Source organism: Bidens hawaiensis, unplaced genomic scaffold (genome assembly GCF_021521415.1).
Source record: "Bidens hawaiensis isolate Kalapana, Puna unplaced genomic scaffold, B.hawaiensis_p1.1 tig00027557_1, whole genome shotgun sequence".
NCBI classification, from domain to species: Eukaryota; Viridiplantae; Streptophyta; class Magnoliopsida; order Asterales; family Asteraceae; genus Bidens; species Bidens hawaiensis.
In genome coordinates, this window is record NW_027505099.1 from 151,998 (window position 1) to 170,623 (window position 18,626).

General features: G+C 36.1%; 1 protein-coding gene across 1 annotated transcript; it reads left to right on the forward strand.

Annotated features, from left to right (window-relative positions):
- The first annotated feature begins 9,236 nt into the window (after nucleotides 1-9,236).
- Nucleotides 9,237-17,752, forward strand: LOC143610708 (uncharacterized). Its single transcript, XM_077085109.1, has 4 exons — nucleotides 9,237-9,839; nucleotides 10,607-10,702; nucleotides 16,183-16,359; nucleotides 17,651-17,752. Exons 1-4 carry the CDS (start codon nucleotides 9,237-9,239, stop codon nucleotides 17,750-17,752), a joined length of 978 nt encoding a protein of 325 aa, XP_076941224.1.
- Nucleotides 17,753-18,626: the final 874 nt, after the last annotated feature.

An 18,626-nucleotide genomic window follows, 5' to 3' on the forward strand; every position in this document is an offset into this window, starting at 1 on the left:
TAACCCGCACGACTCGAGGCAAACTAAAACGGAAAACATTTCAAATACTAAAACAATGTCAAACCCAAAATAAGATAACCAAAAACTTGAATCTAAATCGTGGCTCAGACCTGTACTACGGCTTCAACATATGTTGCCATGCAATTATCTCTACTATGGCTTCAACATAGGTTGCCATGTCAATTATCACGGCATCGTCGTAGCCTAGACAAAAAGCCACAGTCACCGCCAATGCAACTGAAAATCAAGCCCACGGACAACCAACAAAAAAACCACAACCACCATTAAATAAATGAAGATTTAAGTAGCTCAGCCACCGCCAACACCAAAGGTGGCCTGTAACATCCCCAAAATTTCAATCGAAACTTGACAACTAAGTAAAGTTGAAGGATCAAAATTCCCTAAAATAAGTGTTGGGAAAATTTAAATAAAGAAAACAAAATTATTCTATAAGGAAATAAAAATATTCCTTAAACAAAGTTATCTTATGTTAAGGATATGGAATAAGGAAATTCCATCCCACATGGAATGATGCAAGAAAGTAGAAGCATTCCACATCGGTATAAATAAGAAAAATGGAATCCATCCCACATGGAAAGTGGTAAAGAAATGGAAGCTCTTTATAAGGAAGAGATTTTCCATAATAATATTCTTATATGCCTAGCATGCACCCAATGGTCCTAGCGGAGGGTGCGAAGCACCCGACGCGCACGCGCACGGGCTCGGGCTCGGGCGAAGGGCGTTGGGCATTGGGCGATGGGTGCAATGTGACGCTTTGATGGCGCACTTTGCACTTCGCAGCGAGCCGCCTTAGTATTTTTGGACAACGAGAATTAAACTAGAAATGACAAGCTATCAAAGACAAGGGACTAAAAGTGAAAAATAATATTCAGGGACCCATCGCGCTACGCGATGAGTCCAAGAAGACGGCCATCGCGTACCGCGATGGGCCGTGATGACTCAGGGACACGTGTCACACTCAGGTGACACGTGGCAGGCCACGTGGCAGTCATGCATAAGTGGTGGCGTCGCGCTACGCGACGGCCACATGGAAGACTCCATCGCGTACCGCGATGGAGTGCAAAATCAGCTATAAAAGGGGGGTGAACGACATCTCATTTTCTCACACCAAACTTTCTCTCTCTAGACTCTCTCTCTAGAAATTACTCTCTACCTCGTAATCCGTGTCATACGCTGACGAAACCTCGAAGTGCGTGCTACACGAGAATAACCCGACATTCTATCTCGAAGTACGTGCACGTCACGACGGCCACCATATGTTGCCTCGTTTTGCGTGCCAACCTCGAAGTTCGTGCTAAGCCCCGAAGTTCTGACAATCTAAGCACCAATACGCGACATAGAGTAGAAATGCTGCTCGTACAAACTTTGGTATCTAACTTCGAATACCCGTGTAAGGTAAGGGTTCTGACCTAAGTCATTATGGTATTATTATTATATGGCTTAGACCATAGTCAGGAGTATAGCCCAAACCTTGATCACAATTATGTTTACTTAAGCTTTAAACATACAAAGAATTATAATAGTGTTTCTTTACAACTAGAAACATCAGTTTTACATTCATAAGGAAATATAGTTTCTTCACGATTAAGAAACATAGCATTCGTATACCAATAATATATTTAAAACTTTGTTTCTTCATGTGTAAGAAACATAAGGTTTTACATGCATAGCAGTCAATGAATGTTTCTTCTTGAATAAGAAACAGATTATAGATGTTTCTTCATGAGAAAGAAACTCATCATATGATTTGGTAAATAAACAGAAAGACTACGGGTCTAAATATTTTATTCAAACAAATGATCAATCAAGGTTTAAAGCTATTTAAACCAGACTAAAGGTCTATAGCCGGATCAAGGGACGATCCGGATATTTATATACCTATTTTATTATAGGTCAATCAATCAATCAATCAGTCAATCAATCATTCATTCACTGTCAAGGTTTCAAACGCACACCAGCGGTACAGGTGAATACGTTCAAACCTTTTATAACGTGAATACGTTAACCTTTTTATCAGTCAAAACATATTTATACTCAATGAGACGAACGGGTGTTTGTCTTAACGAGTCAATCAAATGTTTACATGAGATCGAGAAATCTCTAAAACGTTGTAATACAAAGTAAAGAATAAAATCAACTCAGACCGAATACACATGTGTCTGGATCCAAACATAATCGTTCAGCCTAATCATTCTAAGGCTACGTGGCCGTGGGCTAATGGTCATAACTAGTCTCCCGGTAAGGGCTACGTGGCTCGGGAACAATTGTGTGTGTAGGGCAGTGGTACATAGACCAGAAGTAGAAATGCTTCTGCTGAGTTTGTAGAGAAAACTATATTTGTATTGTAATGTCATTCAAATGTTTTATAGAGTCATACGTGTTCACCAGCATATCGCTGACGTATTTTTTCCCCACATTTCAGGGAAACAGATTAGCACAGGTACAAGGAATATAGTCATTCATGAAGATAGATGCTCGCAAGGTAGAGATGACTCAGTTTTAAACTATTGAATTATTATAAACAAGATATAAACATGATTTATAAATCAAACACTCGGATATTTATTATCCGGGATGTTTTCAAATAAATTAATATTCTATTCAAAGCAAAGTCTTCCGCTAAAATAAACCGCAACTCTGATGTATTTACAAAACAGGTACCAACTATTGGTCATACGCCTAGGCCCTAAGCCGGGGTGTGACATGGCCTGTGTAAAAGTGACAACATGTGCAGTACTCTTTAAGAGTATACAAAATGTTCAATACATAGATTACGAAATACAACCAAGTTACACACAATGTAAACAACCCATAATTTCTTATTCCGATTGCCAACAAAACACAGCTCGGTACCGACATGGCTGCAACCAAAGTTTCCATGCCAAGTGGCAGGCCAACGTCAACGCCGACTAAAACCCTTAACAAAGAGAGAAAGAAACCAACATCCCACAACAGTCATTAGCGGTGGTCAAAAGCAACCGTCTCCTTCATTACCGTCGTCAAGGGTTCCAAAACGGAACCCAACAACAATCAAATAACTGCCATCACCTAGGGCTCCAAAATGGAACCCGATAAAGTCAAACGTCACCATCTTACGGCCTAGGGTTCCGAAATGAAAGCCGGCAACAATGGTGATTGAAAGTAAAAGCATATTTAGTATACACAGACGTATTGAAACATCTCCGTCTTACCGCTGTCGGCTACGATTCCAAAATGAAAGATGAAAAAGATTAAGTATTTCATGAAAAAAGAGTGAGAGAGAATGAATTCATGAAGATAGATAGAAAATCTTTTAAAATGGTGGCAGAGATTTGTCTCTCTCTCTGATAGCCTTTCTTTGTGGAGGTAGGTTTGCCAGTTTGAAGAGAAGATGCCACGTATATGGTGATTAATCATTTCATTAAAATCGTGGCAATGAATACCACCACTAATGCATGGAGGACAGTTAATAAAGCCAAAGTCACAAATTGTAAAGCATAGTGTACAATTTTCAAAGCACAATTTTGTTAAGAAAAGTTGTAAATTAATAGATAGTATAATTTGGCATTGAACTCAAGCCTCTCAACAGTGACTAAAATATCTTGTGCACATCTATAAAAAGGGAAATTTCCGATATTGTCCATTTTGAAAAAGAGTTTCGTAAGATCCCTAGTTAGTGAGTGGATGTGGGTCTCACCGACCGAACTACTATAAATTCCGTCTTCGTATTTCTTTTATATTTTTTCGCCTATTATTGTGTGTTCGTCTAGAATTGTTTTTTTATTGCATCACTTTGTTTCCAACAAGTGGTATCATAGCTACAGACTCAAGTTATTTAAAATGCCATGTATCATTCTGTTTTATTCACGAAACGATTCTCAAAAATAGGGTTTTGGAAGCAGTTGTTGTCGATGGGCTTTGTTATTCAGTCAGAAGAAACAAGGGTATCAGTTGCTTGCGTTTTTCTTAGTAGTCCTTAGAGGTGCACAAAAAAACCCGTATCCGGAACCGGACCCGAAAAAAATACCCGAAACTGGTTTTTATACCCAGGTATTCTATACCCGAAACCGGCACCGACCCTACCTGTAGGGTATGGATAGGGTATGCATTTTGAGGTCAATACCCGTACTCGGAACCGTACCCGATTTATACCCGTAAATACCCGGACCCGGTCATACCCTATTCCCGGTTATATCCAATACCAATTTTCTAATACCCGAAATAATACATGAGTTTGTATAGTATATTTTTATGTTTACTTCACAACTTTTATGTTTAAGTTTTTGTAAAATGTATATTCCTAAATAAATAATTTGTAATTTAGTGGATTTATAGTTTTTGTAATATAGTTTAATTATTTTTATACATTAATAAGCAAATTTAAATTTTAAACAAATTAAAAATGTATAAAAAATTATAAATTCACAACCGCGTATTAATACCCGGTCGTACCCGGACACATACCCGGTTCCAATACCCGAACCCGATCATACCCTACCCGGGTACATAGGGTTGAGTTTTTCTCCTCAATACCCTACCCGAACCCTACCCGATTTCTCTCAATACCCGATCATACCCAAAATCGAACCCGGGTATTAGAAAAAACCCGATTTGTGCACCACTAGACTAGTCCTTGTGTTTTCAGCCATCACCCATAGCCGGGTTGTTATTTCTTTGAAGACCGCCGCTATCTACCTTGTTAACCATCTCCAGATTTGGTCGCCGGTTTTCTCAGTCAGCACATCATTTACACAATTATCGGCGCTAGTTGAAAATATGGGAAGGTCAACATCATCGGTTTCCTTTTTTTTCTTTTCAGAAACGAACATCTTATGTAGCCTACATTTCATGATATATGTGTTGGTGGTGGTTGTTGCCGTTGCCGTTGTTGTTGTCGTTGCCGTTTTTACTCTTTTTTTTAACGATGACTTTCTTGTGTGTTATGTCACCGCACTCCCCAATTTGGAGAGTCACGTTGCCTCACCATGGCTAGACTATGTTGTCTTAACCGGGCCACGTTGTTTCACCACTTGACAGTTATTGTGCCACCACAAGAACATAAATCTCTATCGTAAACTAAAACCCAGGTGGGTTTAAGACTCAAACTAACAATCTCGCAAGGCCTAGCTCAGATCCTTCTATGACAATATCCACTTAAAGTGTCACAAGTAGAGATTGAACCTAGGTCTCACTGAAAAATTAAAGTCTCCTACCACTAGGTCACAAGTAGGATTATTACTGCAACTACATGATTGTTTATATGAATAAAAATACATTAAAAAACCATGATGTAATGATATATTCAAAATATAACAGAAAATCCTTGTATAGCAAATCTCTACGGTTTGGTATATGGTCTTCTGCTCGTCTTTCTCATCTATTAAACTTTAAAAAAACGCTCGTTTTTACCAACCACCACTACCTCTAATGCCATAACCACCATCGTCTCTCTCTCCATCGTTATCGCCGCCTAATATCACCTTGTAGTCTTCGTCGCTGCTGGTAGTGACACCAAAAAAGTTAAATAAACGGGAAGAACAAAAATAACAATTTGGTTTATGCTTTATTTGTAAAAACTATTTGGTTTTGTATGTAATTAAAATTGAAAAGATCAAATCAAACCACATTAATTTTTGGTTTTTCATTTTTTAATTTAAATGTTAAGTAATTTGTTATAATTTAATAAATAGTTACACATAAATATTTTTTTTACCAAATATACATCAAATAATTAATCAATAACTAAAAAAAATATTAGACATTAAGTTTTAGACACAAGTTCATATAATTGAGCCAATTTCTTTTCCCACAAAACTTTAGCCCAATTGGTAAAAAAAAAATATTGTACAAATCAAATGCTTTCAAAAATAAGATTTTCGATATGAGCCAAAACTTGATCAATGCACACCCCTAGTTGGCACCACCTACACTACCGTTAGTATCCACCATATAAGTATAACAAGTTAACGTACTTTGGTACCCTTTTATGGTTATAAAATTACTTATAGCGTCCTAACTTCATTTAGGTCGGATGTCTTTTTAACCAGAACTTAAATAATGTCTTCTTTTAAAACACCACTGTTCACACTTATTATGTGTAACATCCTAAAATTCGAATAATAATATTTTATATTTATTGTTATGACGGAAAAGTTTACTTGGGTTAATAATTAAATGGTAGAATAGTAAAGATGGTAAGATAGGTAGATAAATTAGATGGAGGTAATTATGAATCAAAAGGCTACACTAAATGTGACTGAAAAAAAAGCACATCATCAAAGTTTTTCTCAAGATATGACACATAAAAAAGGGTGATTAATGTTAAATAGATCAAGTCAATAGAAAGTATAGTATATGTTCGTAATAAAATTTGTAAGCGTAAGTAATTTCAAGCAATTACCGTACACGATCGGATTTCTTAGACATAAAATAATTTGAGCGACACAGAGACATTATAATATATACGGTGTACTTTTATTTCATTGGCAAAGTTTGACCACTTAGTTTTATTAAGTCAAATAATTGATGTACTATTTTTTGTAAACAGTGTAAAATTAAGTGATAAAATGTTTTAGAATAAGTGTTGTAAAAGAGTAGTATTATTGGAAACCAATTTCCTCCTTGACTCCCCTTGGTTTCGTTTGATTAACCATTCATCTCATTGCAATTTCAATTTGACTTAATAATTCCTATATTTTGTGAACATCTTGAGGATGAAAAGATGCTTGAGTTTTTTAGCCTTCCGCCATCTTTTTTTAACAAACTTTTGATCTATACATCTTAATTTGTTAGTAAACTACGGTTTTAGTTCATGTGTATGAGTAAAACAACATTTATAATCTAAGTTTTTTATTTTGGTTTTTCAGTCATTATGATTTCATGATGTTGTGTCAATTAACTCCATGTTTACATTGTCTGGTTACACTTATTATAAGTATGTGAAAAGACTTAGATATCCTTCCATTTTAACGAAACAAATAAACAGCGTTAAAAAGGTAGATTTATATAAAACAACAATGAAACCATAGTAGCCCAAACAAAAATCAAATTACACCATTTGGACTAGAAGCTAGAGTGACTACCTTAAAGAAAAATCACACTTCATTCATTTTGTTATTAGGCTGAGGGGTGTGGAGCGCGAGAGGGGGCGCGTGAGCCCATCCGCTCGCGCCCCGGGGCGCGAGCACCACACCACCGAGGCGCGAGAGGGGAGCGAGAGGGGCGCGAGCGCGGAAATCCAGGCAGGCGCAAGGGGTCTCGCGGCTGGGAATACGCGTGAGGGAGCCTGGGAATGCGTAAATAGAGCCGTTGGCTCTTTATGTTTATTAAAAAAAAATTTTTAATACATTTATAAAAAATCTAACAAGAATATGAAGTAATCCAGATATGAAGAAGATGATGGCAAGAATTATTATTATTAGCAATACACTTGGACTCACACTGTTGCTTAAATTTGAACCAGCTTCGGTGGACTGAAACGGGCGGTGGTGGCGGTGGAGACAGAAGGATTTTCCTATCCATTTCTTGACAAGAATTGAGTGAACCCGTGTTTTAAATCATATGAACCCAAGAACCCATGTGTGGATTTTGTTAATTTGAAGTGAGAGAAATGGATTGGAGAAGACAGTCTGTATGGGTAGAAACTTTGTATTAATGGAGGTTTTTTTAATTAATACCCAGGAAATAGTACATCAGATGGCCGAAGAATAAGAATAATGTTTTTTTTAGTACTTTAATTTTTTTTTTAGATATTAATGTGTTTTTTTAATTAATGTGTGTTTTTTTAAATAATTTATGAGTTTTTTTAATAATACGTTTTTTTAATACATTTATAAAAAAATAAAAAAAAAACCGCTCGCGCCCCCTCTCGCGCCCCTCCACACCAGGGCCCGGGGCGCGAGCACCACAACCAACACCCATCTTATCAAGTTTCTCTCTCTGCCACACGTCACAATATTATTGGCTGGAGCCCCCACTCGCGCCCCCTCTCGCGCCCCCCACACCCCTCAGCCTTATATTGTGTTGATGTGTTGACTAGGGTTGTCATAACATGTCAGACACAACACGATAAGACATGATGACATATTGTGCTAAACACGAACACGACACGGTAACTAATCGTGTCATTTTTTCCAAACACGAACATGTTTGGTAACATATTAACCTGTTAATACATGTTAAGGGACCTGTTTAAAGACACAATGAATAATTAACGTATAATGAAACCAAAATTTTCAAAGCAATCATAAAATTCATAATTAATAGATGATCCATAACAAAATTAAAACAAACAATCACAAATTCATAACGTACTTGAAACAAAAGACGACAAATACATAACATACTTGAAACAAAAGACCATAGAAGCAAATTATAATATCCATAACAAATATAATATCGGGTTCTGACGGGCATTAGTGAAATGTTGTTTGCAAGTATGACTTTAGGTTTAAGACTTTAGGAGTGTATACATATTTGTTTTTTTATAATAAAAGTCTACACAGCTTACCAGCATGTTAACAAGTCTTTAACTTGTTCGGACTCGAATTTAAACATATCTGTTTAAGACACTAAACTTGTTAAGCAAAAACTTAAACCTGTTAAAATCCGTGTCGTGTCGTGCTGACAAGTCCGTGTCATAAATTGAAAGCCATAGTGTCGACTATCAATCAATCAATCATGCCCAGTAAAATCCCACCGACAGCAAAGCTATAAGTAGGGTCTGGGGAGGGTGGGATGTAGGCACACCATACCTCTATCCAAAGGAATAAAGAGGTGGCTTCCAGAGAGACCCTCGGCTCTAAGTACATGTGTATGAAGCAAAATAAAGGAAATCAAAGTTTAACAGTTATATAAAAACTAATACTAATTATAATAATATTAATAATAAGATCACAGTTTAACAGCTATATAAAAGCTAATAATAATTATAATAATAATAATAATAATACTATAAGTAAGGGAAATACCATTATGGCATGTGACCTAAATAAGTTAAGTCTAAGCCCTAAGGTATTCAATTCTCTCTAAAAATCCTTAACTTTAATTCTACTTCTCCACGAATTCCTATCCTCAACCATGTCCTCGGAGAGGTTATGAAACGATCAAAATAAATATAAAATAAAGAAATTAAATGAAACCCCTATGATATCGACTCCACGTTTCCCTCACGCAGTATCTCTCTTGTTAATAACCGATGTTACATAACTTTCTCCACGTCCTTTTGATACACATCAATGGCTTCTTCTTCTTCAAAGGTAAGTTTGAAACTTTTAATAGACAAAAATGGACAACGAGTGTTGTTTGCAGAAGCCGGTAAGGATTTCGTTGATTTTCTATGTAGTCTCCTGGTTTTACCCGTCGGTACTGTCATCAAACTCTTAGAGAAACAAGACATGAAAGGTGGCTTGCCTCAGCTTTACCAAAGCATCTCAGATCTCAACAATGACTACATACAGCCTAACCAGACAAAGAACGTCCTCTTAAACCCCAAATCTTCACTTCCATTCTCCTCTTCTCACATCTCTCTGCTGCCTCCTGAAGCCGTGCCATCACAATATTCTACTTCAAACTCTGCGACCGGTCTTTACATGTGTGTGTTAGGTTGCGGCTTGCGATCTACTTATTCCCGTATGTGTCCTTCTCACAGTAAAAGTAACATGAACACAATTGATGATAACTATGTTTTGAAGTCTGTAGCAGATGCAAAGGGAGGAGGGTTTGTAAAGGGAATGGTGACATACATGGTTATGGATGACCTTAGTGTTTCTCCCATATCTACGATTGATAACATCACTTTGCTTAACAAGTTCAACATCAAGGATTTGGGTTCGTTAGAGGTAAAAAAATTTATGATTTATTGACTATGTTTATTTATATTCTACAAAATTTTTGAGAAATAAAAGTTGTTTTTTCATCAACTTAATTGTGACATTTTTTACGTCTTACAACCGTTAAGAAGGGTGCAAAAGGTGCGGTCCACTCACACTGGTGGACCGTGGACCCACACTATAAGTGTAGAGTTCGGTCGACCCCAGTGAATATTTTAAAGCAGTTATATATATGTTGAAATTCCGACCGACCTCTATAAAATTTTGACACTTGCTCCTTTTCGACCCCTGTGAAATATTTTTTGGATCTGTCACGGTCCATGACGTCCATCCCTATGAACAATTGCCAATCACTTCTTTTTTGTTTTTGTTTTGTTTTTTTTTTATTTTTTTTTATTTTTAATGTCTAGTTACCGCACGCGTTTGTTAAATGACGGGTTAGTTAAAGTCATTGTCTACATGGCGTTGATGAAACACTTTAACTAGCTAGCTTGTTGGTTAAAGTTTTATACCATAACAAATAGCCTAGTAGATAATTCCAACATCTTACTTTAATATCTTTTTCTTTCTTTGTTCTATAAAATTATGGTAATAAAAGACATATTTTGATTATTTTCTAATATCAACACATTTTTTTAACATAATACTCTTAGTTAAGTATTTTTGAAATAAGATAGAGATTCAAGACTAGGTCATACATATATATATATCTTACTTCTAGTTCTATCGTAATTCTAACTTACATGAATATTTGAAAGGCTTGTCAAATGATGTAGGGCTTGGAACTATTGAAGCATTCATTGAATTCCAAGACCGTGCTGACAGATGTCTTCCTTCGTGATGCAGTTGTTAAAGACGAAAATTTGAAAAAGGTCTAGAAGTTGTGGTGAGCGATGGTTGTGAACTTGTTTAAAACCACATCTTATGAGTTTTGCTTATGGTTGTTATGAGACAGACTCCAGTACTTTTGTCATCAATGTTTATTTTCTTGTTTAAGTCTTAACTTTGCTCATGAATCTGAGTTTATTTTAAATGCATCTCAATTTTCGTCATGAGTGTGAATCTTTCATATCTAAATCTTAGCTTTGGTGATGATTTTTTTTAATTAGATGACAACACTTAGGCCACCTTTACAGGTTAGTAAAACGAATAATATAATTGTTTACTTGTATTCAATTTGTTTGTATGAACGAGATGTGTTGTTTATTGATTTATGAAATAAAATGAGTTGATTAAATATTGTCACTTTAAATAGTGTCTTGTGTATTTGTCCAATGTTGCACCCCGGCATGTTTCGCCGCCTTTGGTCGGGGTGTGACAGCTGGTGTCCGAATGGTTGAGTGTTATTGGTCTTATGTCCAAAGCTTGATGCAACTAGTATTGAGTCGGGGGTCTCACCGGAGCAGCCTCTCTATTTCCTAAGGGGTGAGGTAAAACTGTCTACATATTATTCTCCTCAGACCCTACCATAGCTTTGCTATTTGTGAGATTTACTAAGTATGATGATGTGAAAAGACTTAATTATCCTTACTTTTAACGAAACAAATAAACAACACTAAAAAGGTAGATTTATAAAAAACGACAATGAAACCATAGTAACCCTAAAAAAATCGAATTGCAACATTTGGACTAGAAGAGTGATTACCTTGGGCTATGTGTTGTGGTTGAAGCCACTCTAAGATTCATCCTATCATATCACGCCACGTGGTGCTGACTGAATCTAACCCTTCATTCATTGCTCACTCGCGCCACTATTCGCCCCAGCCTGTTGTGGTCTGCTAGCCGTTCACGCCACATACTCTCCCTTTAGCAGCCGCTTGCCGGCTAGCGCCTGCTCGCGCCATCTCGGTGCGGTGTTCGCCGTCCAGGTGGGTCGCGACACCCGGTAAAGTGCCACAACAAGCAGTCTTAGGGACAAATCATACTTCATTTATTTTTTTATTATATTATGTTGATGTGTTAACCAGAGGCGAACCTAAAGCTTGAGGATGGGGGGCGGCTGCCCACCTTAGATTAAAAAAAATAGTGTTAGGCATATGTGAAATCCCGAACACCCCCCCCCCCCCAAATAATTTTGTAAGCAGCCCTTTTAAGCTTTTGAAATCACTAAGAGCATTCCCAACCCATCCTTTATACTTATATGATGAGAGTTTGTAAATTATAGGGTGAGATTTTGAGTGGTTGTGAATATAAATTATAGGGTGGAGAGAGAATATGTAGTGATTTTTTGTAAATTTGAAAAAAATTTGTTTGTCCCTATTTATTTTTTAATATTTGTTGAATTGATTGTGAGTAAATGAGAAAGAAAACTGTAATGATAAATGTAAAAAATAATATTATTTAATTGAACATGAAAGAGAAATGTAATGTTTTGTAGTGTAATTATAAAGATGAGGATAAGGTTATGTGTAATGGGCGAGAAAAGAGGGCGATTTTGGTGGAGCACACCACCCCCTAGGCGAAATTTGAGTGATATTGGGCGGGGGCGGGGGTATTATTGTCGCCTGCGAAGATGGAGAAATAATAATATAATAATAATAATGTCGTTGGGTAACGGCTATATATAAAAAAAAATTAATTTAAAAACTTAATATATATATCAAACTTTATCTAACCATTTTCACCCTATCATACATAAACACAAACATAAAAATACCAATCATTTTTATTATTTTCATACTTCTTCAAACTCAATGAGTTCCCCGGATTCCACGAACTCTGCCGAGATTTTGGATCAATTAATAAACGAGAGTCGAAGAATTCATCAGATTCACCGACAACTGGCAGAAGAGCATTTAGAGGTCACGAACGCGGTTCGGGCCGTCGTCAATAACATGGTGTCCGACTCTGCTCCATCTACGGCACCACGTAGACGGTCATATATCATTCGGGATCGTACGCAAGCGAACGCTCGTTTGATGAAGAACTACTTCGACGACACACCTACATTTAACGACGTATGTTTCGACGTTGTTTTCGGATGTCCAAGCGTTTATTTTTGCGCATCGTTGGAGATATGGAGCGGAAGTATGAGTATTTTCAACAGAAACCCGATGCAAGAGGATATTTAGGATTCTCCGCCATCCAAAAGTGTACTTCGGCTATACGCATCCTCGCATACGGCAACACGACCGATATCAATGACGAGTATTTAAAGATGATTGAGAAAACAACGAGAGATGCGTTGGAGAATTTTTGCATCGGTAATATTTAAATTGTTTGTATTAACTATTGTTTTTAATATAAATATTGTTTAATAATTTATTTGTATAGGGATAATACATTATACTCTCGTCGTTATATGAGGATTCCTACTTCAAACAACCTGACTCGCATATATGATGTACACAAAAGCAAACATTCTTTTTTCAGGCATGATCAAGAGTATAGATTGCATGCATTGGGAGTGGGCCAACTGTCCAACCGCATGGCAAGGTCAATACACTCGTGGAGACCATGGAGTGCCAACGGTTAGTTTTCAAGCCATTTGTTCACACGACCTCTGGATTTGGTCAGCCTACTTCGGCTCAGTCGGGTCCAACAACGACATAAACGTTCTCAACGCGTCACCCGTGTTAGAGTATTACATCAGCCGTAGCATACCGGTCTTACCGTTTTATGCCAACGATACCTTCTATCGTCACGAATACTATTTAGGAGATGGGATATATCCAGAGTACTCGATCATCGTCAAGACGTTTCAAGACCCTATCGAAGAAAAAAGAGATTATTTTAAGAAGAAGCAAGAGTCCGCGAGAAAGGATATCGAGAGGTGTTTCGGGGTTCTAAAAAAACGTTGGCATTATGTGAAAAACCCTTGTCGTGTATGGACGTTGGCAAAAATGAGCGATGCCATGTATACATGTATCATATTGCATAATATGATTTTAGAAGACCAGGGAAAAGCAATATGTCAACACTATATACCAGGAAGCGTTCCAGAACAGTTCCCTGAACCAACCCAAGACCAACGAACGTATAACATTCACCAACTCACATCAAGTGATATACATAACCAATTGAAATTGGATTTGGTTCAACACGTATGGGATAATCGTCCCGTTGAGGAGGACGAAAACGAGTACGAGGACAAAGACGAAGACGAGGAGGAGGACAATGACGACGACGAGGACGAAGACGAAGATGAAGACGAATAGATTAGTTTTTTTATGTATATTTTTATTTCGGTGTTTTTTTTTATTATAATTTATTTTTATTATTCGCGTATTTTTTTTAGTTTATGTATTTTTTTGTATTTATTTTTTAATTTTAATACATTTTTATTTAATTATTTAAATAAATTGGTTTTTATTTAATTAGTTTAGTTATAAAAAGAAAATAACAAAAAAAACACACTGTGGGCCCTACTTGTAGCTCATACGCCATTACACCCCAAAAACAAATTTCCACTCCATGCTGACTGAGCGTCACGTGTCACAATTCGCCCCCAATTGTTGCCCCTCCACTACACATAGCCTAAGGGACGGGCTGGGAATGCTCTAAGGAAAAGATAAACAAGTATTCAAGGAATTATTTTTGATGAGTTACAACCATGGTGAAAGATGATAGAATCTTTCGTGTTGAGGGGAAACAAAATGAAGAAGATAAAGATATATTAAGGAAATGACAAAAGTTAGCCTTTAATGATTTTTGGTTTAGGCAATTGACTATTTAAACCACTAGAGTATACTAAATTTTCATTTGATCTTTTATGTTATTTTCAATTGGTTTTTACAGTTTTTAGTAAACTAAATAATAAGATATATAAGCATGATAGTAGTCTACCCCTTTCGTTCTCCTTTCCAACAACTAATAGTGAAATAAAATATGAACCTTTTAGTCAAGTACTAAGTATAGATATACCGTTATAGTATGTGTACGTATTTTGTTAATTAGTTATTGTATTAATTATTCAACTTTTATTACAAGTTTTTAATTTCCATTTGAAAGTTTAGACATTCAAAAAAATAGAAGCTTGTTATATACTAGTTCATTAGAAAAAAATAGCATATAATGTGACCCTCTGGTCTTCGGTCTTCTTGTGTGCCATTAGTTACAACGAGGTTAGAGGTTGTAAAGAAAACGATGAGACATGTAGATGTTTATTTTATGTTAGTTTGAGTTTCTTTTTTCCCGTCTTTCTAACCATATCCACTCAAAATAATGACGGAAAATAATTGTGCGTGCATCGACATACTTTTTCTTGTCAAATCCTCACTTCAAAAAGTTTTCTTAATGTGAATTATTTACATATTAAAAATACTTAAATTAATTATATTATTCTACTTCAGTTTTACCTTTCATTAATTATTTTTTCTTTATGATGTATTTATTTTTAAGTTATAATGTTCAGATTTTTATTTGATATATTCTTTTACGTTATTACTATCTATTTGCATCCGTAAAAGACATATTATTGTTGTTGTTATTATTATTATTATTATATGGTGTATTAAAAAAAGTTACACTACAGCCCTCCGGTTAACCGTCTATAATTCCACTACTGATTATGATGTTTGACATACTTTTGTTAATTATAAAAAATTTAGGTTGATTATCTTTTTTTTAACATGACACAACACAACCTAAACCCGATAAAAAAATAGTTATATAGCGATAACCAAACGACCATTAAAGAGTTTCACACCCATGAAAAAAATTCTCAAGGTTCGCTGATGGTGTGAACCATGCTTAATTTGAAACATAACAATTGATTTGTTTGAATATATGAAACGATCGAAATAAATATAAAAGAAAGAAATTAAATGAAACCCCTATAATATTGATTCCTCGTTTCCCTCATGCATGCATGCAGTATCTCTCTTGCTATAATCGATGCTACTCACTTTTCCCCACGTCCTTCACGTACAATTCCCATTACCATAACTTGCTTTTGATACACATCAATGGCTTCTTCTTCATCTTCTTCAAAGGTAACTTTGAAGCTTTTAATAGACAAAAATGGACAACAGAAGCCGGTAAAGATTACATTGATTTTCTATTTAGTCTCTTGGTTTTACCAGTCGGCACTGTCATCAAACTCTTAGACAATAGAGACATGATAGGTGGCTTAGCTAAGCTTTACCAAAGCGTATCAGATCTTAAAGATGATTACATACAGTCTAACCAGAATAAAGATGTCCTCTTAAACCCAAAATCTTCACTTCCATTCTCCTCTTCTCACATCTCTCTGCTGCCTACTGAAGCATTTTCATCCTAGTCATCTACTTCAACTGCAGCCGGTCTTTATAGTTGTGGGTCAGGCTGCGACTTTCGATCTACTTATGTGCATATGTGTCCTTGTCGCAGTAAAAAATATATGAACATTATTGATGACATGTATGTTTTGAAGTCTGAAACAGATGCAAAGGGAGGAGGATTTGTTAAGGGATTGGTGACATACATGGTTATGGATGACCTTAGTGTTTCTCCCATGTCTACAATTGATAATATCACTATGCTTAACAAGTTCAACATCAAGGATTTGGGTGCGTTAGAGGGAAAGGTTGTTCATATTGGCATGAATGAGGTACTCGCTAGCTTTAATTTCATTATTCGTTTGGCATGAATGAGGTACTCGCTAGCTTTAATTTCATTATTCGTTTACTATATATATATATATATATATATATATATATATATTATATATATATATATATATTCTACAAAAATTTTGAGAAATAAAAGACGTTTTTCCATCATCTTAATTGTGATATTGTTTTACCTCTTACGACCCTTAAGACGGGCACAAAAGGTGCGGCCCACCCTCATTGGTGGACCGTAGAGTCTGGCCGACCCCTGTGAATAATTTAATTTAGAGTTATATATATGTTAAAATCCTGACCAACCTTTATAAAATTTTGACACTTACCCTTTTTCAGTCAATGTAAATTTTTTTTTGGATCCGTCACGGTCCTTCCCTACTTGCAATTGCCAATCACTTTTCTTTGTTTTTGGTTTTTTGATTTTTTAATGTCTAGTTAAATCATACCGCACGTGTTCGTTAAATGACGGGTTAGCTTAAGTCATTGTCTACGTGGCGTTGATACAACACTTTAACTGGCTAGGCTTGTTGGTTAAAGTTTTATACCATAACAAATAGCCTAGTACCATAGATAATTCTAACATCTTGCTTTAACTATTCACATTTTCGCATAACAATTTTTAATATCTTTTTCTTTTTTTTGTTCTACAAAATTATGGTAGTAAAAGACATGTTTTTATCATCTTCTAATATCAACACATTTTTTAACACAATACTCTAGTTTAATTATTTTTAAAATAAGATAGAGATTCAACACTAGGTAAAGATAAAAGATATTGTAATCTCTTTTAAAATGGATGCCTCATATATATCTTAATTACTTCTAGTTCTATCGTAATTCTAAATTACATCATCATCATAATCATTATCATCATCATCATCATCATCATCGTACTCAGTATATCCCACCAATAGCAATGTTATGGTAGAGTCTGAGGAGGGTAAGATGTAGACAGTCTTACCTCTATCCCATAGAGATAGAGAGGCTGCTTCCGGTGAGACCCCCGGCTCGATAGTAGTTTTGCATCAAGCCTTGGACATAAGGCACATAGCACTCAATCATCGGGACACCGACTGATTGGTGCATGTGCCCTTGTCTTTCGGCTATCAACGCCACCACATGATGCCTGATTAACCTTCCGCCACTTTTAACGTTATTTTCATGAGATTAGTAAAATAACGTCAAAATTAGTGCAATTTTACTTTTGCCCACCCGAGTGTTCACACATATATACATTATATGCGCGCACTATGAAATGCTTGTCAAATGATGTAGGGCTTGGAACTACTGAAGCATTCATTGAATTCCAAGACCGTGTTGACGGATGTCTTCCTTCGTGATGTAGATGTTAAAGACGACAATTTGAAAAAGGTCTAGAAGTTGCGGTAAGTGATGGTTGTGAACTTGTTTAAAACCACATCTTATGAGTTTTGCTTTTGGTTTTTATGAGACAGACTCCTGTACTTTTGTCATCAATGTTTATTTTCTTGTTAAGTCTTAACTTGGCTCATGAATGTGAGCTTATTTTCTATGTCTCAATTTTTGTCATGAGTGTGAATCTGTCATATGTAAATCTTAGCTTTGGCGATAAATTTTTTTTAATTAGATGACAACACTTAGGCCACCCTTACAGGTTATTTTCATTTCGAGTATTACATCTAGAAAGTTTAGCATCAAGATTGTCTCAAACTTCACTACAGAAAAATACTCCTTAACAGTTTTTAGTGACAACACCTGCCTTCGCTATATTGGTTGTCAATAAAGGTGAAAAAAGGTTGTCCTGTTGTTGACTATTTTGTATGTCAAAATGTGTGTGATAATATCGATATACAATGCCGCCTTTAGCCCTTTACCACCCACCATAACCTCACTCTTCATCGTCATTTTCACACAGGTATCACCTTGTTGTTTTCATAGCCGTTGTCAGCAAAGGTGTAAATGATACCAAAAATTGAAATACTAGATGACCCCGGCAGATTACGGATAATCTTAGGGTTAAGTAGATGTTTCCCACGAGGGCTAGGTCCGGCAAAGATGGTTATTCTTCTCGACCTGCAAAACAGACACCGTGAGCTCGTTACTGAGAGGGGGGGGGGTTCCTCCTTGTGACCACCATCCGGCGTGAGAATCAGACTAGATTGCTCTGAATATAAGTGTATATTGAGAGAAATAGCTAGAGAGAAGATAAGATAATATGAGATGATGATACCGTTCCAAGGTGTTGGAGTATTTATAGCCGAAGGTAGGTTTC

Excerpts from the sequence above, each read along its gene's own strand:
- LOC143610708 (XM_077085109.1), top strand. The coding sequence starts at position 9,237 with ATGGCTTCTTCTTCTTCAAAGGTAAGTTTGAAACTTTTAATAGACAAA. Across the intron at positions 9,840-10,606 it reads AGGATTTGGGTTCGTTAGAG|GGCTTGGAACTATTGAAGCA; the intron begins GTAAAAAAATTT and ends CAAATGATGTAG. Across the intron at positions 16,360-17,650 it reads TTCATATTGGCATGAATGAG|GGCTTGGAACTACTGAAGCA; the intron begins GTACTCGCTAGC and ends CAAATGATGTAG.